Genomic DNA, 26288 nt, shown 5'->3' with positions numbered 1-26288 from the left:
CTATATATATTTATCTATTATTTACACTTTTATTGAGCTGTCGAGTTACTAATACTGCAATTTTCATTAGCACTTATACAGGCAAAAGTTTGAATAACTACAAACAACAAAAAAATACGTACTAGAACAGAGAAATTACAGGCCCCGGAGTCTATCAAATCACATGTAAAGGTATTTAAGATTTGATCTGTGTTTTATGTATGGGCGTGGACGCATTCCACACTTTCCTACTTCGGGACTGAAATCAACGTTGACAAGCTTTTGAAATGAATCTTTTACGAATAACGGTCCGGGCGATAAGCCGTGATCTTGATCATGATCATGTATATTGCAATCGAGGGTAAATAGACTAGACAACTAGTGCGAACAAGCGCCCCCCCCCCCCACCCATACATTTAAACATCAAAATTAACTTAAAGTTTAAAGTACGTTGTCTAATCGACATGAAATTAGATGATGGAAATAAAATCATGAAAAAAAATACACTTACATATTTTCGAGTAATTTAGCCCCACGGAAGAGGAGATGTTGGACTTTTCTCTACTGATCCCCGCCTGCCACCTGATTGAAGTTCGATTTTTTGCTCTTTACTTCGGGAAAAAAGTCATGTATAAGCGGAGACCAGGTGAAAGGCAATATATGTACATTGTACAAAGGATGAGAAAGCGACACACTGAATAAACGCTCCGGTAGAATTTCTGATTTTTCGCAATCTGGTTACTGATCTGCTGATATGATAAGAAGATGAACATTTATGAGTGCGAGACAGCACAGCTTGCCACCATATCACTCATTCTCATGTGATTTTATTTTCTTTCTAATAAAATGAAAGTGGATTTTTCAGGATTTTGTCAAAGCGCGTTCCCATATTTTGCGAAATAAGCGGCGATTACACGCCGCACTGCGGTCAGTAATCCCCCCAGCACCCGTGAAAACTTAATACGCTATACAGCGTTATGGTACAATAAAAATTACGGATAGCAAACTACCAACAAAACGATCCGGCTTTCATGGGGCTTGATAATCGTGCGATAATTTGTATCATTGCTTGATAATATCATAAAATACTTTAAACCAATATCTGAGTAAGGGGGTGTTTCTTGCAACATACATTAGGCTTCGCGAGCCATTTTACTCAGTAAAAATGTAAATAACTTCTAAAAAGTCAGCCCCCTTCCAGATGTCGTTTTACGGAGCGATAACAGAGAAAGAAATCACACTTTGGATGAAGACCCACACTTTTTGTGCACAGCGCAATATGGAGTACAAAATACATCCCTGGAAAAAAGGCATTGCTTTATTGTGTCGAGACCTAGACTCCATTACCACGCATGCGACAAAATAGAGATGGTGACGATATTACGTGACACGCGAGAAACGTATGGATGGAGCAAATGAAAGGGTCCGTGGTGAATGTGCCGTGCAGAAATTCTCTGTCGATAACGCTTTTCAGCTAAGCCAGCGAAGTGCTTATTTCCGGGAGGCCGAATCACGCAGGCCGTGTTATACGTAAAGCCATATGATCCTGCGTTTCAGTTGGGCGATTTTTCGTTTGCAGCCAAGTCGCGAACCTTTTTAGCGAATTGGCGTGTTGTTTCAAAGGTGTTTCGAATGTTTAGTCTTTGTGTGTTGTCAGCGGTACATTAGCAACAGCTTTGCTGCAGGAAACAGAAGCCGAGCTTTATAAAAAAATGCCAAATCATTAAATATCTATGATAACAAAGTGGATGGCACAGTTTGTGTGCTGAAAATTTCGATTGGTTTTGGGGGGAAATTGCGTGACACCAGAAATAACAAGTCCGGCGAAAATCATTTCGCGACTAACACTCTTTATTACGACGATAGAACACTGCTCATCTTCCCAACAGAATGGAAGGAGATTTGTAACCCCATTTTCACAAACTGGTTGAAAATGGCGCATAACAACAGTAACATATGTTCCCTGTGTGTTTTCCTCGCTCTAAATAACACAGCGTTGTGCTCGCGAGTCGCGTATTTTCGGATATTGTGACCAATACACACACGCACACGCTGTGCACAAATGTCGCTTATCTCTTGCGACACCATTAAGGTCTCTCTAACAACGCCGACAAACGTTTCCTGATTTGTCGTTTTCGTTGTTACTCAATCTAATTCCTCGGCGAAGGCATTTGTCACAAATTACAACGCAACACAAAGCGCTTTTAAAAGTTGCAGCATCGCCGGTAGTTGTCTAGTGGGGAACTTGATTTGAAAACTGTACGTGAAATCCACTGCCGAAACAATCAGTCAAACTTGCGTAGTCAGTTTCTTTCAAAAAGATTTTCAGAGCAGATTTGAGTAAATCAGAAGAGAGGGCGACAGACAGACAAAGACAGACAGACAGACAAAGACAGACACAAAGATACAGCCGGTCAGAGGGAGACAGTCCACAGGCATTTTGTGAGACATCTGTGAACAAAGCTGATGAGTCGAGAATTGAAACATTTTTCGCTCACTCGCTCCGCTAGTCCGTGCCGGGACTCTCGATGCTTTGCGTTGGTGATAGCAAAAACACGGACCAGTGCGCCCTTGTTTCTTTCTACTATGTTGTTACCATGGTTGCCAAACAATAAACTTATACCGCTGCACGTTCCAATCGATCGATCGAAATGTCTGACAGTGGATACGTTGCGCATGAACATAGACGGTTTGCCGATCTCAGATACCGATGCAGATGCACATGTATGTATGTATGTATGTATGTATGTATGTATGTATGTATGTATGTATGTATGTATGTATGTATGTATGTATGTATGTATGTATGTATGTATGTATGTATGTGTGTATGTATGTATGTATGTATGTATGTATGTATGTATGTATGTATGTATACGTGTATGTATGTATGTTAGTTGGTTTGTTTGCGCTTGTGTGTGCACATTTTGTATATTTTGTACGTATCACTGCTTCACTTTTTCTCGAAATTCCCAAAGAAAAATTGTACTTGCATAATATGATTGCGATACCGCTCACAATCAACATTTCTCCCACCAATATCAACACCCGCGTCGCCTCCCCATAGTCTGCTATACGATGTGTGATTCCCCCCTCCCCCGGGAACAGAAGATAATCTTCTTGCGAGTGTGGTACCGATTTGCATCTTGAACAGTCTTGAGTTGAAAGTATGTAAGTTTAACATTTCGATGTAGATTTGATTGAACAATTACACGGTATGTTTCTCAGAAGGTCCCCTTTTTACAACATCTCAAATAAGTAAGAGCGTTTTTACGCCATAAAAAGGAAACGATAATCCTGCGCTTCACTATAATATCAGTATGCAGAAAAAATCGTCCATTTTTGCACAGATTCATTTCATGAATAACTTTTTTCTCGATCTCTAGGATGAGTATCCCAAAAAGTTAAAGGTGGCGCTATACAGTGTATGCATTATTTTTCACATTTTCGTTTGGCGCTTACTAGTACGCACAAACTGTCAGGCAAGACCCAAAATTATGTATAATTTCATGCTATATACATTACGCGACATCAATTATGGGAAAATCAATTTCTATAATCTTACTTGTTGTTCGTTTGCTGGATAAACGGGTCAGAAGGACACAAACCACGCTGAACTCGACCGTGATCTTCTCCCCCGTGCTTGCTAACTTCAAAGTCACTCGAATTCCGTTACAAAACGTCAGGACTCCTTTCAAATTGCGAGCGCATGACTCGAGATCTCACACATATGGGGTTTGCCTCAATATTTGGGCCTGGTCCCTATTTGAGGGAAAAGAAGCTATGTCGTGCGTGTGGAACCAAGCGCGGTTTCCCCGCATCCGGCTGGGCCGCGTATCTCAATTCTGCCACACTACAGTATTTGCAACATGATGATAGGCGGCATTGCCCCGAACCGATCGTAAACCTGTCAAAACATAATTCTTAAATCATTCGAATAAAAAAAGTGTCGCAATTCATTTACTGCCAAGGGCAAAAAAAGGCTATTTTTAAGTGCGGAAGAAAAATTACTACAGCCACGGGTGTTCGCCGTGCAGTTTGATGTACTACCGTCTACGCATGCGTGATAGCAGGAGAAAAAAGTACTGTTGATAACATATCTTAAATCGACGTAATTAATTACGTACTGTAGCCAATCAAAGTGTGACTTGTTGTTGACAATGATCTGTTCAGCATGATTTTTATGGATTTCGCCAACCTTGTTGGCTGAATGCAAATTTGGAATGATTTCCAACGCTACTACGGCGGATGTAAAACATCCGATGAATACGCCCGTTGGGGCATCACGACACCCGTCCACCGGACTGTGTTTCATCGCTAGTGCAGTATTTGGTATAGCTTGGTGCCTCTACCGTCCAGTGTGCATACATGACACTACTGTGGTATGAAAGGGGGCTTTCCTGTGCATTTCTTTCTGTCAGCCGCTAAACTTCATCCACGGTATAACACGGGGTAAATGTGAAACCCAATTAACAGTTATACAAACACAGGGACAGTACAATCAGAGAGACCACGTGGAATCGGGTCAATAAATACCAAACACGAATGCATCTGTGTACCTTCTAAACTTATACTGAAATGGTATTAGGGTCAAAAATCTCAACTGGGTATAAAGTCGGTGTTAATAAAACCATTCGCACGTCGATTTCTCCCTGGCAACCAATGCTTCCCGTGAAATGTACAGTGTAGTTTCAAAGAATGTTTCCATGTACTTGCTCTTTCCATGGCCTCACTCTCTGCGTGTTTTAAGTGTGCTTTCACCGTAGAAAAGCTATACCGTCAACGCGAGGCAGTGAGAAGGAAAAAGAAGAAACTAAAGAAAAGGACTAATTATGGTGCAGGGAATAAGACACAAAAGCGGTCACCGCCCTGCAGGTTGGTGTATAGTGTTTTCTTCATCGATGTGATTGCGGGCCAGTCGCTTACATGCGCGGTAATTTCGAGACCGGTTCTACGTGATTATTGTGATGTTAATTCACGTACCGAGAGCTTACAGCTAGTGAATATTCCATATGGTGAACGTAGTCTTCGCTAACTAAAGTTCACTTCGATTTTACACGAAAGGCATATATATTCCCGCGCTCATAGGTTGAGGTCGGCGTATGCCGTTACTACCAGTCGATATACGGTTTGTATTTTGGTGCTGTCCTCGCCAATTAACAATACGACCTCTGGATGCTCAAGCAACCAGCGGCGCCTCGTTTAAGCCTCTGGACTTTCTTAGTTTTCCATTTGCGGTTTTCCGTCACAGTTGGTTTCACGTTTCTACTTCCCTTTTACTCAAATTCTGTCTACCCATCCGCACTTTAGATAGTTTCTACGTGCCTCTAACTAAATGGTATTTTACATTGTTCCTCCTTCTTCCTCCCTCGCTGTTCTGTCTGTCTGTCTGTCTGTCTGTCTGTCTGTCTGTCTGTCTGTCTCTCTCTCTCTCTCTCTCTCTCTCTCTCTCTCTCTCTCTCTCTCTCTCTCTCTCTCTCTCTCTCTCTCTCTCTCTCTCTCTCTCTCTCTCTCTCTCTCACACACACACATTGAACTTGTCGGCAACGAATTTCTAACCAGCCCGCAATACGCTCAATCCTCGTAACTCGGTCACAGTTGTCTCAGTGTAAGTTACTGGAAATAATTAATTCATTTCCTGAATCAATGGTTTCCATAGAAATGTGATCTGTAAATATTAAAAACCGCCAAAAATCCAAACCATCACAGGGAAAAATCATGAAAAGGCAACACGCGGCCGCCATGACGTCAACAAAGCAATATAGTTTGCAAAATGTTGTCAGATTCATGAAATGAAATAGCGTGCCTTTTTCAGCGGTTGCCTGGGCGACCAGCGCGCGACCGGGAGGCATCGCCCGGTAACCCGTGGTAGTGCATGTCAATCTCTGAGCACGGTGATTTCATAGCGATCTGACACCCACAGATGGTTCCAAAAGAGAATCACAACATCCATAAATGACACTAGCTCTCCGTGATGCATCGACAGCGATCAGGATGGGTGGATATGTGCCGAGTAACAAGTTTTCCCGAATAAAAGTTTAAAACCGGTCGAATGACGACACATCACTCACTAGTAAGCTGCCCAATGCATGTTGGATTGTAAAATTAAGTTTGATTTCATCAACCTTGCAAACTGTAAATAACGAAAAGGTCAAGCCGATTGGAGAACATTTTACCCAGGGGCTTTGCAAATGTAACGAAAGATTCACAAGTGATCAGTTGCTGGCGGCTGCTTTGTTTAGTTTTCTCCCTGGAAACCGATGGTGTGAAATCCAGCTACGTGTTGATACCGCACTTCTCTACCCAATTTCGCGGTGTGACATCCGGGTATCCAAGACTAAATATACACAGAAGGGGTTGCAAATTAGTGTTTTCAAACACTAAACATAACATGTAGACATGCAGAGGTCAAGGTGATTGAAAATTACAATTTTATGAATTTGGTAATTCTGAACAGTTCAGAGCATGACAGCTGGCACAGAATCTTCTTTAAAATATTTCATGAATTGTGTTTTATAAGGAATTGTATTCTTCTAAAACTGTGTTGGAGAACATAAGATATGCAGTGTTAGTGTTGACAAATAAACACCAAACCGGACTTCAATTCGTTTGTCACTTCTTACATTGGACGTAACACCCTGGTGTAGCGACAAGTTGAAAACGAGGCTTTTCGACATGACTTTGGGAGTAAAATAAGAAACTGCTTTTAGGTACAGAAACGAAGAGCTGGATTGAGGATGTGTCTCTGCTATTCAGGATGGAAATCGTAATCGTTGAACCGTGGAGCCGTATGTTTTTTCGAGCACATGAAAACGCTGCTAAATGGTGAAACTACAATCAGGATCTTAGTCTTCGTTGAGAAATCACGTGAGAGTGGGGGAAAAGACTCCCTAAGTGACCGTTTTCAATAAGTTGAATTTTCTTACGTTGAAGTTGGGAATCATGGTGTCAGGAGGCTACAAGAAAATAAAAAATCCATTCGTTCAAGTTCAAAGAATTGAACGGTGAAAGTTTATTAAGAGCGACGCATTGCCTGGCTCTGGTGCTAGTTTTATAGTATCATTTATAATATTTGACACAAAGGCTTCATCGAGTACAGAAATACAACAATGCTTGGTTCAGTCAAGAACGTTCCTAAAGTTTTATTTTGAATAATACAAATGTACATGGTGCTATAAATTATGTAATTGCAGTTAACAGAACGCGCAAAAGTGGTCAATATCTCTACGTCAAGCTATTTCACATGTAAATGCTCAATCGGTAAAAACCACTGGAGCCGAATAACAGAGCGAGCCGAGGGTAGATAATAAATGATGAAAAGAAGTTACTTTACTAACTATAAATTGTGATGAATTGCGACGGAAAACGCCACCTGTGAAGTAAAACATTATCAATAATTACTCGAGCCCTTACAGAAATGATCGACTTAGCCTTAGATAAACAAGCAACTCCAGTAGGAAGTCATCCAGTTATGATTTTTTCATGGTTTCTCAGCCACACAGTTAAATTTCAAGCTTCAATAATTGATTTCGCCAGAGTGGGAGAACCGGCGCAATAAAGAGCAGGTAGTATAAATTTTGAGACTGGTAATTGAAAAGGAGGAGATGAATTTTTAATGGTGTGTGTTGTCACCTCTGTATAGCCACCGCTATGAGAGCTGCTCGGCCCTTATACACGAGGGCGTTTTAACGTGACGGGGCGTCTCCTGGCTTGGCTAGGGCGCCCCTTTTCGATTGCCAGCCGTGAAAGACTTTTGCATTTATAATCTCTATTTCATGACTACCTTGAAGGGACGAGACCACGGTATCCACCTATTTGATTTGTTGTTTGAAAAAATACACCATCTCTTGGCGCCTGATAAGCTCTTTCAAAAGGAAAACATTCGAAGACAAAGGTCCGTGTGGTCAAATTGTCACGTTCGGATTTCCCACCAACGATTTGACGAGCTTTTTTATATTATCAAAAAACTACACACGACTTCAGAAAAAACATAGGGGAACATTTTAGACTGCACTAGGGACGCTGCATCATCGGAGAACTTCATAAGAAGGCTGGTATTTATTACATAATGTTTAGTCTCTGTTAAATTCATGACGTTTGCCCTTACATGTCGTAGCCAGGGCTTGCAACACGGTTTTGAATAACGAGGGCTGTATTTTTAGCACGGGAAGACGAGACAAATACTTTGACATCTTGGACGAGAAGCACTGAAAAGAATGAGATTTTCACCATAATTATTGTAAACTTTACGTTGGAATGCTCACTAGAGTGAGTGAACATCATTATCATCATCATCATAATCACCATTATTATCATCATCATCACCATCATCACCACCACCACCACCACCATCATCATCATCATCATCATCATCATTCATCATCATCATCATTATTAATATCATCATCATATTCGTCATCATCGACAATGATATCATCATTATCATCATCACCTTTAATTTAAATACCATGCCATCTTTACTTTACATTCGATAACACGTCCAGTCCAAACTCGGTGTCTCTCCTATGCATTGCTTTGTTTGTCTGATTCCGTCGCTGAAGTGGAAATTAACAAATCGGTATTAAGTTAAGGTCATTGCTGGCTTTGTGTCGATCCAGTCGAAAAGGAAAAGGTGAAATGTTAGCAGAAAAGAATAATATAATATGATGAATGTCCGAACAGGGATTTTTGAGAACATTTCATTTCAAATTTCTTTTTTTTTATTTTCACATTTCACTATTGTATTCAGTTCTTTTCATGAAAAATGAAATCGATTGCCGTCTACGAAGTGGATCCTTTACGTTTGCAAACACATTAAACGCTTTGGAACCATGTAAGTGTGTGCATAGACGACAAAAACCGATGGAACACCTTCTGCTTGTCAAAATACTGTTGAAAAGGGAAGCTGGGTAATGTTACAAATTCCGCTGACATGAAGGCGTGCACATGCCGTCCACTGGCTCTCCACGTCGCGCTCTCGACAAAGCGAAGCGTAAGACAGTAGGGGGAAATCAATGAGGCGTGACATGAAAACTAATTCGTTACATTAGAGTATAATCTGTTACAAAGACAGGTTCTTATATTACCCATGAGTCCCTTAATTGAAATGGTATCCACTTTACGCAATGCTCGCCTGTCGGTTTCATCTGTGTTTGAGTTTCATTTAAGCCCGTGCGGTGTCATCGCCAGCAAACTGACCTGGCTGACATGTTTGTTTGACTTCGCGACGTTTGAAAAGCGAAAATCTGAAACCCTAGCTCGGAATATCAACACCGTGCACATGATACGCCGCATGGTAAATTGAAATGAACACGGCAGGGCCTTTGTTCGTGTCGGATATCGATGGCGTTTTATTGAAAAAAGGCAGTCGGCTTGTATTACTTTGCACACAGGAGGGCGTGTGAGAGGTTTATAGATCGAACAGGTGGAAAAGAATGAGACGGAAAAAAGTCCCAGAAATGCAGTCAGCGAGAAATACTCAACGAAACGCTTTCGAACCTTAGAGATTTCATTTTTTTTCTCTCCATTTTTTTCGAGGAAAGGAAATCGATTTCTAAAAGCTAGTGTCGATTGAAGTACCAAACATGCGTTTAATCGTGTCATGAGAACGGTGCACATCTTTGCATTAGGAAACTCAGATTACATTGCCTGGGAAAAAGCAAAGCAAAAAAAGAAAGCAATAATGAAAAATGCCGAAATGATAAAATTTAATATCTTTCTTTGTTCTTGTACTTTGATGAAAGTAAAATTAAGTAAAGGGAAAACATGGATGAAAACCTAAATCTTTCATCATAATTTTTTGTGACAAAAATGAAGTACAATAAATCACGTAGTTGATTGATTTTTCTTTGAACTATTATCTGATTCAAGGATAGCATCCACCCTCCTTTTTAATAATTTCAAATCCTAGACACGAAACAATGTCTGGATTGATGATGATATATATCACAATGCACGGAATCATGTCCAATATATGGAGAAATATATGGCCAGCTACGATCACGCTTTTTTTGGTATTATTCCGTCTAATTTATACAAATACTGTGACCCGCGTCTTCCTAATTTATAATAGTGCACGCTAAACCCAAAGGAATGACATTTTTCTCATATTTCATGGATTTTATTGACGATGAAGAGTGATTTTTTGATTTATAGCGGTTGATATCGAACGATATCTCTGAGTGAATGTTTTATGGTTATTTTATTGTTGTTGTTGTTGTTGCTGCTGCTGCTGTTATTGTTATTGTTGTTGTTGTTGTTGTTGTTGTTGTTGTTGTTGTTAGTGTCAAGCAAGTTAAAATTCCCAACACTGAAGCGTGAAACTTGCATTTGCACACATAAACAAGTAAAACATTTGTTTATTCATTTTTACGATTTCTTAATTTTTTTCCCTCTCAAGGTGAACGACTTCTAGACATCCCGTGCAAGGTGTGCGGTGACCGCAGCTCCGGCAAGCACTACGGCGTCTACGCCTGCGACGGCTGCAGCGGGTTCTTCAAGCGGAGCATCCACCGCAACCGCGTCTACTCGTGCAAGCAGCAGGGCAAAGATGGCGGGAACTGCCCCATGGACAAAACGCACCGCAACCAGTGCCGTGCCTGTCGGCTGAAGAAATGCTTCGACGCACAAATGAACAAAGACGGTTAGTTTCATAGGCTATTAGTGTTTTGTCCACGATACTGTATGCTGTGCGTCCCTCTTTGCTATGATCTCTTTTAAAGCCCCATTAACAGTGTCTTTTTGCACTTTTTTTGATCACGTGGTTTCATATCAATTGCAGCTAATGATAAAATCCTCACCAAAGTGTGCCAACAGAATGTTTTTTCAAACATCGGTGACGAACACACAACTTATATCTTAACAACTAAATAGTTTTCGAGTTGCAACCCATGGTCGCCACAACTATCCGCGCAAGCGCCTCAATTTAATCGACCAAATATATCACCAAGGATTTAATTAGTGACATTTCAAAGGAGATATGGCTTAATAATAGGAACGGATAGTATTTTTGTAGTAAGTAAAATGCAAAAAGATACCGGGGCTTAAATATAATTCTTCCTTTCAAACTCTCACTGTTTTCCGTAACTTTGGTCACGACAACTAGGTGTGTTTACACACACGACAGTCATAGACATTGAGTATACGGCCAAGCCAATCAGAAAGCGGAAATCTGTTGTGCGTTGGTTGGCGTGTGACTGTTTGTGTGTTGTTTTAACCCATTTTCTTCCGCCAGTGAGCCATAAAGTGATTTGCCCTGCGTGTGTGTTCCGAAGACGCCGACGGTAGAATTTTTTCAATAATAACAGGGAGAGTGTCAGCATGGCCCGACTATTATGGCTATTTCCGAGACAAGCCAATGAATAGCAGCCACATGTCTCCCCTGTTGATACACCTCAATCACAATGTAGCACGGGGGGTTTGATCACGGTTACACACACGGGAACAAGAGCTTTATCATGTACCCCGATGTTTCGGGACACGCTACACTCTTAGCTCTTGTCTTGTCATGTAAATATCCCACGCCTGTCACAGCGTTTGATTGTTTACAAATCGCATTTTGATTGCACCGAAACAAAAAATTGCGCGCATCCGAACATATAGGCCTATAACGCAAAACAATGGGTTGTGTTTGCCAGTCCGTCTTTCTATCTCCAATTCCACATTTGGCAAAGGAGAAACGAAACTTCCTAAGAAACCGAAACCAAACTTGGTATTCATTCAAGTTAACCCCATGAGTACAACAAAGTTTTAAAACAAGTGTTTCACAAACTATGTACCTCTGCATGTAAAAAGTGTTTCTGGCGTAGCAGCACACATTTTTTAGTCCCTTCGCTCACATGACAACCCCTGTTATGAAAAAATGGCCTTTTGATATAATTTCTCCACCACAAAATTGACATTGAAGAATATCCTTAACTTTTTAAAAGCTTTCGATGCATATGGAAATCCGGAACAACTTTTTTGTGTTTTTGTTCTTTGCTTTGTTTTTTTCTGTTCTTTTATTTAACAAATATTTTGGATAGGGAAAGAAACGATAGTAACTGGCACTTAGTTAAATCAAACCAAAGACGCCATCAACTATCAAGTGATTATTGAGTAATTTAAGGCCAAACAAGATCTGATTGTGTTACGATGTCACCATCTGATCGGATGTGAGCAGGGGTTTTTTTCCGATTTTCAATCTTTCCGTCAACGATCAGATTCATCAGTGCACATACACCGAACGTTGTCATGCCAAGCGTTCGTATCCTAGGTATTCTGGGGGGTGATTTTATAAATCGCTTTTTTTTTCGGTGAAATAGCTACAGCTGCTGGCCTGCTGGAACGACAAAGTGTTACATATGGAAAAGCTAAGGGCAAAACCACTCTGAAACCATGGCAACATTTCGGCTGTAAATGTAATCGGGTGATGAATGCTTTGTTTGTTTGTGCCATCGGTCAATTGTTTGTTTGTTTGTCAGGGTTCTGACTTCTCTCCCCTGTCGCGGACCGAGAGAATGGGTAGCACAGTATTATTCAAGCAGAAACAGAAAAATTTAAAGAGTATCGCCTGAGGGGGTTCGGAATGTTGCACCCCTGTGTTAGCTCTTTTTATCTTAAGCTTTTCGTCAATTCGTTTGTTGGCTCAGCTTCGACACTTCATCAAGCCATGGAGGGACTGTGCATGGATGCATACAAAAATAGCCGCCTTGTAGCTCGAAGCGGTGGCTCTCCAGTGACGTAGACACTTTCTCCATGGTGCCAACAGTCGCTGATAGGGAATAAAGCCACCAGCGACAGACTGCGTACAGTACAGTTTGCTGGAAGAAGAGTTGAAACCGCCTCCCATTCACCTGCGTGGTAAAGTGTACATTGCATGCTAATGCTGCATGATGCATAATGGCCGACTCCTGTCGTTAATATATGCGTTTAACAGTTGGTGCCGAGAGCCTTTCTATACTTACATATTATTAATGGCCGTTTTTAATCGGATTGCTGCGTTGTGGAAGTTAAGCTCATCAGGCGCTCTCGTTATAAAGGAACATTTTGATTAATCCAAAGTCGATTTCTTCGGTTGTGTTTCTGTATTTATTTTATTGTCAAACGTATATTTGGGTTACTTAACTTTAAGGACCCAGCTACGATCATATGGTTATAATATGCGATTCATGGACTCGGGACAAAGTCTAGGGATTATAGGGTTGAAGTATGGCTAGCTCATTAGCTAAACTGACAAAGTGCAGCATGTTGCTTTAATTATTGTTGTCAGTCCAACACTTAGCGGGCAGCGAGCGCCACTTTCGATTGCAGAACGCGTCGGACGGACGCAGCCGTGGTACCGTTTCGATTAACCCTTTGAATGCTGTAATTTTTCCCACCAAAATTTTCGTGCAAAATTTCCTCATTTTTATGACTTTTTCTGTGTTTTTCTTGATAATTTTGGACCAAATGGACATCATATTTTATTGGCTACGGATTTTTATCAAAATTTTGGCAAAAATCTAGAAAAAAATGAGTCTGGTATATTCTATGAAGGTGACTAAAATTGACTTTGGCGCTCAAAGGGTTCAGAAGCGCGTCCGATGGACAGAGCCGTGCTGCCATTTTTGGCTGAAAACGTCTCCCTCGGAGGCGCGGCTCAAATACAAAATTTTCCGTGCCAGTTTTCGCTGGTTATTTCAATTCTTTCCAACCTTTATAAGTAACTGATGGCGTCACTGGTCTTGAGGTAGCACAGAGCTGGACACATATAGCAACAGTTTTTATTCTGTGAATGAGCAGTATTAAATTTGTTGCAATACATTCTGAGTCGTCGTACGGTCCGTGAGCTAGTTAACATTTTGGGAAGACCCATTTCCTGGCCCTGGAATCGCTATACAGCAATAAATTTATTAAAGGGCCAGGACCTTTAACTTTTGATGAATTTTTACACAATTTTTATGTCAATTGCAAGTTCTTGTTCTACTCCCTAACGCATGTTGAACACTCGGACTATTCATATTGTCAACGCAGCGTGTACGTACGTGTAAAATGCACCGTATTTGTTTACATTTGAACTCTTGTCAGCAATAGCAATGCAGTCAAAGCTTTCTCAACGTGTTTCGGAGAGTAGCACAAGGAACTGTTCTTGACATTTAAGGTAGAACGCACCTCGGGGACAGATATTCGGGCCTTCAAATTTTATCAATTTTCATCTGACCTACCACTTGTGGGGGCTCATTTTAAAGCTCTTGGCGAAAGAAAAGTTTTCATTGTCTTAGTTTTTCGAAAATCGAAAGTTTTATTTTTCCCATAGAGTTAACACAGGGATGGCGGCCATTTTGAATTTCAAATATCGAGAAATCGATATCGCAAGTTATTTGTCTCTCTAGTACCAAAGTTTGCACGGTGACTCCTGATTTTTATTCCTGCTTCGGTAAGAGAATGGTTGAAAGTTTCACTGAGGAAAGTTTGAGCAAAAGTTTAAGTCCTTCACTTTCGAGGTGCATATTAATAGCCTCAAACGCCACTCCTGTAGGCCTACTGGCCCTTTAACGACACCTATGTGCCCTCAACGGTCTGGCTACACCAGTCCATAAGCAACATGTATATCGCAGCAAAGCTGTGTCATTTCACTGAGCCGGGCTTACACCTGCTACGCTAAGCCCAAAAATCAGGGTAGTTGCAATTGCAGAGGACCACGCTGCGATTTTGGAGTTAGTATTCAGGCAAAACATCACAGAAATATCACTTTTGACCTTTCTTCAAATTATTCTTTGAGATATCTCACTGTAACTTTGACCTCCCTCTCAGGCTTGTTCATCAAACTCCCCGGTTGCAAAAAAATATTGAGAGAAGAAATGACGAGCTGCCGAACAGCACAGCTCTCTCTCTTCATTGACGATGGAGGAAACATGAGAGCGAGAGAGGGGGACGGAGACAAACAGACAGACATGTACAGACAGACAAATAGACAGACATTCAGAAAGATTGACACAGACACATGGCGATAGAGTCAAAGAGAATAGGGAACAAATAGACACGACAGACAGAGAAAAAGACAGACAAAAGAAAGACAAAGAGAAGCAATAATAGAATTGGACGGACAGGCAGACAGGCAGGCAAACAGACAGACAGACAGACAGACAGACAGACAGACAGACAGATAGATAGATAGATAGATAGATAGATAGATAGATAGATAGATAGATAGATAGATAGATAGAAAATCTGTAGACAGATAGCAAATGAGACCAACGGTATTATTAGGATGGCAGACAGAGAGAGACAGAGAAAGCCGATGGTTGACATCTGCGTACATGTGTAGGCGTTTCCAAACAAGTGTATAGGCTTTCCTTTCTCCTCACAGTGTAAATCGCTTTGTGGTAAGTGAAATATGTGCTCAAATTCAGACGACAAATCTAAATTTATTTGCCGGTCTGTTCGAAGGCTTCCCAAACATTATGAGCTTTCTGGTTTCAGCAAGCGGCATCTTTCCGTGACAAGTGGAAAGTGTATGTTATAAAAAGAGAGAAAAACATTTTCCAATTTTTACTCGTCAATTACAAACCCCGATGACAGATTTGCCATTTTGTCGGGGCAGATATCGAATGACGAAAGCTGAACAAACACATCTGCTGAAAATTTTGGTCTGACTTTGATCAGGGCTGAATCAGAAAACTATGAAGAGACACACTATCAGTGATCGCGACGCCGTCAATCGTCGGCCGTAGCATGTACGGCAACTTTCTGAAATCGACATGCCCTTTTGTTGCGGACAGCGATTTTCATCCCGGGGCGTAAAAGATTAGCAAACTTTTGGACCTCTCCTGCGGGGAAAAAAGCAGATAGTTCATTTCAACAGCTGTTGTACATTTCAACACATGCACGCAATTAGCAAAGCATACTAATAACACCAGTGCGCGATACTCGCCCCAAAAAGCTCATCGCAGCGTAAGGCCGTTCTCCTGTAGACCAATATACGAACGAATTGCAACGCTCATTTCCGGTAAAATATCGTCGCCGCTTGCCCAACACTCGACAATATTCAAAAAAGCTTGCTATAGCGAAATGAGAGATTGTTGTTTGACCATCGTAGAGGGGTATGCGTTTTACGGGCACAGTACAAATATTTGCGATAAAGCATTAAATTAATTTTACAAGTTCCCCATGTGTGCCTTATTGATATGTTGATTTACTATTATTATTTATTTTTAGGATGCCAATTATTTCATCTCTTATTATGCTCGTTCAAACCGTTTTATAGACTCCAGGCCGTTCGCGTAATATAGAACGGAACCGACAGTTGCTCCATAAAATAGTGGAGCATGACTAGCAATCTTTATAGTATCGACGTTCATAAGGGAATGTCCGGGCCCGTTTGAATATGCCTCGACGTGGCAGCAAACCATATTTTTTATTTCATTAACACTTGACTCGCTGCTGTAACACATGATTTTCATCGGTTTTATTATGTGAATGTAAACGAAGTGATATGGATGGCGAAGTCAGTGACGAGCGGCTGATTGCCGGTTAATAGGGACGGTTCACGTCAGCCCTCGTTATAAACATGTGATGTCTGCAATAGTAAGACGTATATGGATCCCTCCAAGCTCAGTCCCTTCTCGATGCACAGCAACAGTTTGTCAGAAAATATTCGTCCGACGAATGGTCCACAATCACGACTTCTCACACTCTGATCAAGAACACTCAGGTAGAAATCTCCAGTGCTTGAAAACAAACCAAGAATCTTGAACAAATCAATGATGTTCCTTTTCAAGGTGGTTTGAACGCGCGCCCGGCTACGGAAGCGCGACATTCGAACACCCTCTACGGCAAGGGCGGGACACCTATTAGACGGGACGCCTATCCAGATTGGCGGGAACAAGCCGATTAAACAGTAGCCGCTAATTGGGGTCCGCAATTAAACTGACTTTGCATCTAACTGCCTAATGAGTATAGAAAATCCGAGGCAGACTTTGTTACGTAAGCTAGTTTTTGCCCAAAGCGAACCCCATGTGTACAGCCAGTCGTCAGTAAGACAAAAAATCGTTGCAAAAACTACAGGCGTCACCTGGGAAGAGATTACGGGATTCAAACAGGGCCGGTTTTCAACTGTGATTTATTTGGTAGTTTGTGCGCCATACACGCCATGTCGTAAAAAGTGATTACAGTTTACATTCATCCGGGGGTAGAAAATCACCAAATTGATTATGGGAGGTCGGAAAAACATGACATCCATCTGAAAAATATACGTATATGTACATTCCACAACCCAAGCGTAATAGGATTAAAGAGACGAGCTCAACAAAACCAAATCGCAAAGCGCGGCATGTTACATTATCTTCCTGGTAATACATGGCCAATAAAGGACAGAAGAGCATATCAATTTTGCTTTATCCCAGTTTAAGATCCAATCAGATTATTTGTAAGAAAGTAACTTACGAGCTACATGCTCTGTGATTTATTCACATAAAAAGATGACAAATGAAGTTAACTTTTTTTTTTGGCCCCACGATAATAATGTCTCGATGTCGGGGCAAAAAAAGAGTGAGGGCGATAAACGTGTTCGATGGAGATTCACGAGTAAATAAACCGAGCGGCGCTTGGTAATCGTGATCGGCAAATTGTCAAGTGTTTTGCAGGATTTTCCCGCCAGTACTGAACACTCGTTTACAAAAGCTGGTCATTTAATTACACAATTGCTTGCTTTTTTGCCATCACTGGCGGAGTCAAACCTGCTGGCCCTAATCAACTCCGACTTAACCGTCGCTTTGTCCTTCTGATGAAACAAAAAAAAGACAATAGAGGACAATTTGCATATCTTGTGTGTCCGGTTTTTTTAACTTCTGGCGTGCTGTCATCGCCTCCGTTAATGAATTGTGGTCTTGTAGCTCGATGATGCCACTTTCAAATACACACAGTGCGCACCATATTGTGCTGTACTAATGTCTGGCGGTTCACAGCGTAGGAAAGCCAACAGGGACTGTGACAACAGTGGAGTTACATGTTATTAGAAATTATTAAACAGTCGCGTAAAAATAATTGAAACGATACAATTCGATACAAAAAAGGTTGTTAACATTTTCTTTATCGTTAATTAATTGTACATTATTATGGAATCGTTTATAATTTAATCAGAGACCGAAGTTACCCATGCACTGAATGGGTGACACGTGCGGCACAGCACTGCAGACGATCTATTGGCATTCCTGCGAAAAAGCGTCCGTGGTTGATGTTTATTTCCAAAGCTTGTCTTTTTGGACGGCAGTAGCTGTAACTTTCAGCAAGTTTTGTTGGCAAACTAATTGCAGTCCAGGCTGAAAGAGAGTCGTCAAACATCTGACTTTCAGGCTCTTCAGGCTGTATTTGGAAGTGCAGGCTGCATTCGAGAATATTCGCCGATGATGATGATGATGATGATGATGATGATGATGATGATGATGATGATGAGGATGGTGATGGTGGTGGTGGTGATGGTGGTGGTAGTGATGATGATGATGATGATGATGATGATGATGATGATGGTGGTGGTGGTGGTGGTGGTGGTGGTGGTGATGATTGTGGTAGTGATGATGATGATGATGATGATGATGATGATGATGATGATGATGATGATGATGATGATGATGATGATGATGGTGGTGGTGGTGATGGTGGTGGTGGTGATGATTGTGGTAGTGATGATGATGATGATGATGATGGTGGTGATGATGATGATGATATGATGATGATGATGGTGGTGATGATTGTAGGGTAACATTCAATTATATAAGAAACTACAAAAATGGGAAATTCATCCACCAACAGTGTTTTTAGTCTACCAAGTTTCCTGTCTCACCGCACACTGCGCGCGTGCGTGCGAGCTGGGTAGTGCTAGCATACCTGAGTCCAACGCGGCGTCATATTACAATGAAAACGCCATTTCACAATAAAAGAAATATTTACTCAAGCACAGAAGTCAAACAACGTAAAAGAAAAAAAAATGTCAGCCCGTCAAAATCATAAACAGGCGTTTGCCGAACTGGTAAATGAAAAAAAAAAAACTAACAAAATAGCGAGTGCCGTCGAAGAAATTAAATTCAAATGTGATTCGATCGTGTTTAAAGAAATGCATCCCGAAATTCGCCTTGAGATCAAGCTGGGCACACCCGAGAGATGGCAGTCTGCAGATTTGCCGTTTTCTCGCGTCCCCTACTACATTCATGGAAAGAAAGTAAAAACATATCGCATTACTAGCTCAGTATATTACTTTACTGGTGAAATACTGAAGATTTTGCGTCAATCGGTGATGTGCATATGAGAGTAATCGCGCATATCTGTTGATGGAGGCCATTGTTACAAAGATGTGTGAAAAATTAAATGTGTAACGATTGAGCTTTGTCTCTGCAATGCAGCAGGTTGACGGCTATTTTTATTGCATTATTGTTTAGTTAACCGTCGATTTATGACAGAAACAATATCAAGGAGGCTTTGATAGGGTAATAGAGGCCCTTTAGCCCAATATCAGGGTGAATTAATCTGGGAGATTAAGAGCGTGACACATTTTGTTGAATTTTTTTAGTTCTCAAAATCGAACACTCGTCCACGCAATGCACAGGTTGTCGCGGGACCGCCCGATAGCACGTGTTCACACGATGAAGGTGCCATAAAACGCGCGAAGTCCAAGGCTACTCCGTATGTGGATTATATTTGCCGTTCAATATCACTTAGCGCTCAAATTCGTTGTAATTATGGGAGTTTGTGAGACGATGAAGGGTAATAAAACAGACAAACGCGAGCGTGCTCACACCTACCGTTTTGTAGTACATACGCAAGCACGGGGTTAAAACCCGTTGTGCGAGAAAGATGTTTGAATCTTGATTGAGACATTTCAGGCCCGTCATCGCCCGTACATATTCCCGCATGCGCATTTGGAGCCCACTGATATTCTAAGAAATTGATGCTGCTCGTTTCACAACATTTGTGAGTGCACTTGCACTTGAGTTTGCCACTTGACGTCAGTTCCATATGTGACACTTGATCTGTGGTCATTATCTTACCGCTGGGTCGCGTACGTGGGTTTATTGCCCCCGGACAAATTTACTGTACAATTTGCGAAGCTGTTACGATGCGGACGCCTGCATGGATGCGCTGTCCTGATGGAAGTTGCACACTAGCACTTTTGTATTTGTAAATTCTGTTGTTTGTACTCCCTTTTTTTTCATTAGTGTTTGTAGTTCATTTTTTTCCTATCATCATTCAGGGGTGTGATCGACGGCAGCTGGCGTTTCTATGAGTATGTGCCTGTTAACGCCCCGCGCACTTTTCGGATTATGGCGCTATTTGTTAGGAACATAGCAATACTATTGTGTTTTTTCGCTGTCGACACTGTTGCAAAATGACTCCGCTGCGCCGGTGACCCGTTAAGCCAACATGAAAGGACTGTTTGACATTTCTGGGCGCTTTTGTTTCAACGACGAGCCTTTGTTCTTTTGTCAGCAGGTCAAATCCTTGCCTAGCACTCGACGACCCCTTTTCCTCGAGTCTTTTCAACGCTCAACAAAGACCGCGTGTGAGGCAGATGTGCCGTCGGTACCCACTTAGCAAGATACGCTGTCACGAAAAACGCTTGTCAAAACCCAAAATCGTATGGCTGTTGCTCGTCAGAGATTGTTCAATAGAATCGGTGTCATTGTTCGTAGAGTTTTGACGGTTGCTTTTTTTTCATGGGTCTTGCTATGATCTGTTGAGAGCCTTAGCATGAAAGCTGGCTGTTTTGTTGTGATACAACTTATAGTGTTGTTATTGAAACCGCCTCTACGTTGTCAAATCTATTAAATTTCGTTCGAGAAAGTTAAAATTTCATTCGTGACTGTTTCTGAGCCAAAAATGTCGATCAAAACGATTTACCTTGTCCTCAATGGTCGCTCTGGTATTCAAGACCTTATCGTTACAAGACCTAGAGCATTTTTACAGGGATTGAAGTGCACTGTGGTGTATCGTTAAAATAGAGTACATATCAATTTCGTCAGTTGACTGTAGGAGCACAATTTGAAGGCGAACTGGTTTTCTAGATGCCTAGCCTGTCGATAGAGTATACGTTGCAGGCCAGATTGAATCTGTGAAAATATTTGAACAGGCAAGACAAGAAACCGTTTCCGCGTTAGTAATTAAAGGGATAGCAACGCTAACTTTTGATGATAGTATTTCACTATTGTTTTAATGTCAACCATACTGATAATTTCTCGTCCTGCTCCTCAAATAGTGTTGAGATACGCGGTTTTCAGCTCGTTAGCTCAGCCTGTACATGTGTAAACTGCATAGTTATTGGTGACTGGTGAATTCTGGTCCGGACTAGAATTCAAATGTAAACAATAACAGCGCATGACACGCACAGACACTGTGCGGACACACTACATAATAGTCGATGTCTCAACGTGCCTTGGCGAGAAGAACGAGGACTTCAGATTGACATACAAAATAAAAATAATGAAAAAAATCGTCAAAAGTTAGAATTACCGGCCCTCGAATTATTGTACGTTTCTGTAGTTTGCTGTGATAGATAGTTGAGAATTTCTTGTACTCTACAAACAAGGGACCATTTTTTTTTTTGGTCGAAATATTTTCTCTATTCACTATGCTTGTCTGTATGAGTTTTACTATTTCCGGAAAACTGCTCCAATTTCAGCACTGTGGTACAAGCGTTAGTATCTGTTTACTGCTATTCATGATGTGTACATTTACGAAAGGTGGACTTCATTTTACCAAAACGGTGAAAAGACTCCAAATCGGGGTTCGTCGAGCAACAGTGTAAAACGACTAAAAGTTGCCATTAACTAAGTTTCAGGGATATTCAAGCTTGTCATTTACCATATAAAGTGTTACATACATACATACATACATACATACATACATACATACATACATACATACATACATACATACATACATACATACATACATACATACATACATACATACATACATACATACATACATACATACACACACACACACATACATACATACATACATACATACATACATACATACATACATACATACATACATACATACATACATACATACATACATACATACATACATACATACATACATACATGCATACATACATACATACATACATACATACATACATACATACATGCATACATACATACACTTTACAGAGTGCCACGTATAAGCGCAAAATAAAATGAAACGAGACAGCGTCTGGAATCAACAAGTGTCGATGTAATAATAACTTTCCATCGACAGTTACCGTAAAATATGCATTTTTCCTCTCGTCCTCCCGTTGCCATAGACTTTTGATATTTTGTGGAGAACAGATGGAGCTATTCGATTGAGCTTAATGAAATCTAACAATGACTCATTGGCTTTGTATAGACGGTAATGTTTCTCTGAGAATCAAACATACTCGCAAAGTGGAGCTCTGCATCGGAAATGGAGGAGAGAGTCATATCCATTAGAAGCATACGTTCATACGTAATTAAGCGTACTGCAGACTGCATCGGCAATTGATCATTGTACTCCCCGGATAATCCCCGCACAAACTAAGATTGGTTTTCAGACAGCTTACGTAGCGCATTTCTCTCCTACAAGCGGCGCTACACCGCGCAATGTCTAATTGAGTTTTCACTTGATTTCGTTTATAGCGCAGCGGTTTCAATTTGTGGGATTAAGGAATGCGGGGACTTGCAGAATACGATCACTTGGAGCAAGACAGCCACAAAGAAATTAAATCGACCACACGTGTTTGTTCCTACGTTAGATTTATCCCTTTGTCCACTTTTGATCGAAAGTGCTTTCTTCCCTGTAATTATTTGCCGTTCTCTTCAATGGTCTTCATCCGCTGGATTCAGGCTCGAACAAAAGCTAAACCAACCGCCTCCTCATTTCTGAATAAACAATATAAACGTCACCATACTGGCTGCGCTGTATTGATGTCATTCGACGCAACCTTTCGTGTTGGCCACTTTGAATAAAAAAGTGAACCTCATTTTTGTGGTCGGGATTATCAATACTAACAGACAGAGCGGAATTTGCGATGTAAAGAAGGAATCACCATTGAACAATGTTTAGGTAAACATTGGTTGTGGACCTTCGTCATTAGTTGTAGAATGCGAAGCATTAATTTGTGATTAATAGTTCAACGGATCGGCAAAAATCGACAGTATCTAACACTGTGTTATCTGCTGTTGCTCGCCCAAATTTGCGCATATCTGAATTCTGCGTTTGTCTTTATGCCAAATAATCCCTTCTGTCAAATAATTGTCCTCTGTTCCAACATATGACTGTCTTTCCGTTGGCTTGGTCGGTCCGCCTGCTCTTATTTTTCGCTTATCTCTGTCTTTCAGCGCTTTCTCTAAATTGTCTTTACAAATATCAGTCTTATTCACATTAAGCGCTTCCCCCCCTCTCTCTCTCTCTCTCTCTCTCTCTCTCTCTCTCTCTCTCTCTCTCTCTCTCTCTCTCTCTCTCTCTCTCTCTCTCTCTCTCTCTCTCTCAGCTTACGATAAGTCAATAGAAGTGCGATACTCTGTATAACAACTCATCTGGCATATTTTGCATGTCAGGGCATTAAAACGCCACAGTGGTGCGATTCAGGAACAAAGTGTCGGAATGAGAGAGAGAGAGAGAGAGAGAGAGAGAGAGAGAGAGAGAGAGAGAGAGAGAGAGAGAGAGACAGAGACAGAGCGCTATACTGTTGCTTATTCGTATTATTATTAATGCCGACGCACACACTAGCCGTTAGCCCTTAAGTTTTTTTATTTCGGACACATATGCTCACGAGATGACTGATGACTTCCGTAGGCTGATGGGTGTTCATCAATTGATCTTTCGTCACCGAGGAGGGACTTTCAATCACCAGTTTCTGTCATAATTCTCATCTTTGCAATGGTACCTGAATGGAGACTGCGACAATTAATGAAAACGGACGTCCGTTGCGGGCATGAGCAGTGGTGACGGAGACAGTGCGAAAGTTGCTGCGATACAGCATACACGCAATGGTCTGATTGACTATGGGTTTTGCCACCATACGGTTCTGCCATACGAATTGTAGGCAATGCAAAATTCAACGTGGAGCGTGAAACAATTAATTGCCTAGTTAGAGAAAATTTGCCGTACGTTCTCCTTGTTGCGACAGTGTGACTTCATTGTTGCCGGCTCCAAGCATTATGAGTCTATCGTGATTGTTCTGTGTAGTTTGATTTTTTGTCATGTTCCTAGTCACAAAGAAAACGTGCCGCAATTTGTAATGGACTTGTTTTGCCGTGTGGAATAGCAGGGTCATATTGAGAGTGAGAGAGAGAGAGAGAAGAGAGGAGATAGAGAGAGAGAGAGAGAGAGAGAGAGAGAGAGAGAGAGAGAGAGAGAGAGAGAGAGAGAGAGACAGACAGACAGACAGACAGACAGACAGACAGACAGACAGACAGAGACAGAGAGACAGAGACAGAGACAGAGACAGAGAGAGAGACACAGAGAGAGACAAAGAGAGACAGAAGAGAGAGACAGACAGACAGACAGACAGACAGACAGACAGACAGACAGACAGACAGACAGACAGACACATAGACGGAGACAGAGAGACACCTAAAGCAATAATATACCACAATACATTATGGAAGTTCCACATGACACGTGGTATCAAATTGAATATAATATGATATAATATGATGTGATATTATGTTGTCTAATATCATGTAATCTGATCTCATTTAGCTGAGATTGTGATCTGATGTGATATGATGCAATGTGATTAGATAAGATTACATGTAAAGTGTATTGATTTTATCGTATTTGCCAATAAAGTCGCCGTTTAACATATTTAATATCTATAGTTTCGCCATTTTATGTGCGATGATCCAGCATATATTTTCAAATAGTTCCACCGTTTTCCACTGCACCTCTCGGAGACTGCGAGATTCGGTCGCTTAGGGGTTCCGTTTATGGCCTCCGATCTTTGTAAGAGTTGTTGCTTCGTGTTTTCCTCGGCAACGTCTTCCTCTTAACCTTGTCGGCGCTGCGTCACAATGCCTCACTAATCTGCATGGGACTTTCCAAAATACATTTAGATCATCGTGGCACGCCACTCTTACCCAAATGGTCCGGGGAGAACGGCACGAATCATCGGCGGTGACATATGTTGCGCCTAACGAATTCATCACTGTCCACGTCAGTTTTGTGTTGAACAATTCGAAAGATAGATTGATTACACCGTTGCATTGAAAATACATGAATTGAAACGAGCCTTGTAACCCGTATAAACGATTTCTCTCGCGTTTGCTTGGGACTATTGTTTCTATGGCATGGAGCATCCAGCGAGGTCCAGTTAGGTTTCGATGTTGTTACTTAAACATTATTAGTTACTTATCGACCGCGAGATGACATAATTAAAAACTCATTTCGCAGTGTCAATAATACAGTTTATCAAATTGCCTGAAGATTAGTATATGGGTCATCATATAAATAGACACACATGACAGGGCGTGAGTATTCGTCTGTCTGTCTGTTTGTCTGTCTGTCTGCCTGTCTGTCTGTGTATTCACTTCTCGTGTTTTCTACAAAAAAGGGCTACATACATATACTTGGGCGTTCGAGAGTCAAGGGTGCTCCGCCATCCCCGAATCAAACAACTCAAGCTTGCGGAGCAGCCTCGCCGATTCTTTTAGTCTACGTGGGGCCCTGAAATGGAATGAATACGTGTTAAGAATGGTTGAAAGTCTTTCGCACAAATGAAGTTAAAAAAGCAACTCAAGAGCACCATACTTCCGTACCATGACCCGTTTCTTCCACTTTGTATTTCGAGTCAAAAATTCTCTCTGGCGAAAGCTGTCGCTATTGTACTTCGAATGTTCAGCAAATATTGCGTTACACGTGTAATCAATACAGGTCGTATGGTCGTTCACAAGACAACAAAGGGAAACCAATTAATTCGCGCCAATAGTCATTTTTCTTCAAAGCCATTTACTAAAAAACAGATTTTAAGACAGAGAAACTGTTACTTCTCTGGCCGTACTGTGATGAAAGACGGCAGTGGCCAACGGAAAAATAACTCTAGTTTCTGGTGTTTTGTCCTGTGGCAGTTCGAATGCCAGCCGAAGTTGCAAACTTCTATCGAATGAAAGGATATTTTAAAAATTTCAAAAAAGGATTCGCAAGAAAGGAGACGTCATTATTACCTCGGTATCACTAGAATGGACACTGGCAGTTCTTTTTATTCGAGAAAAGGGGAATCCAACAAACCATATCTTCCGAGAGGCCCAAGTGCGATGTCACAGGAAAAAAAACAATATGGCGGATATCGTTGAAAGACAATAGCATGGTTGGCGAGGGCACGCAAACGC

At 41.2% G+C, this 26288-nt stretch overlaps 1 protein-coding gene across 1 annotated transcript in view; it reads left to right on the top strand.

The window, feature by feature from the left end:
* Window positions 1–26288, top strand: part of LOC139142484 (nuclear receptor subfamily 2 group E member 1-like) — a 31742-nt gene that overhangs the window by 1421 nt on the left and 4033 nt on the right. Inside the window, exon 2 of the mRNA XM_070712422.1 lies at window positions 10379–10621. Coding sequence (XP_070568523.1) covers window positions 10379–10621 — 243 coding nt within the window. The remainder of the gene's footprint in view (window positions 1–10378; window positions 10622–26288) is intronic.

Source organism: Ptychodera flava, chromosome 10 (genome assembly GCF_041260155.1).
Source record: "Ptychodera flava strain L36383 chromosome 10, AS_Pfla_20210202, whole genome shotgun sequence".
NCBI classification, from domain to species: Eukaryota; Metazoa; Hemichordata; class Enteropneusta; family Ptychoderidae; genus Ptychodera; species Ptychodera flava.
The sequence above is the reverse complement of the archived record's forward strand: the minus strand, read 5'-3'. Positions and strand labels throughout refer to the sequence as shown.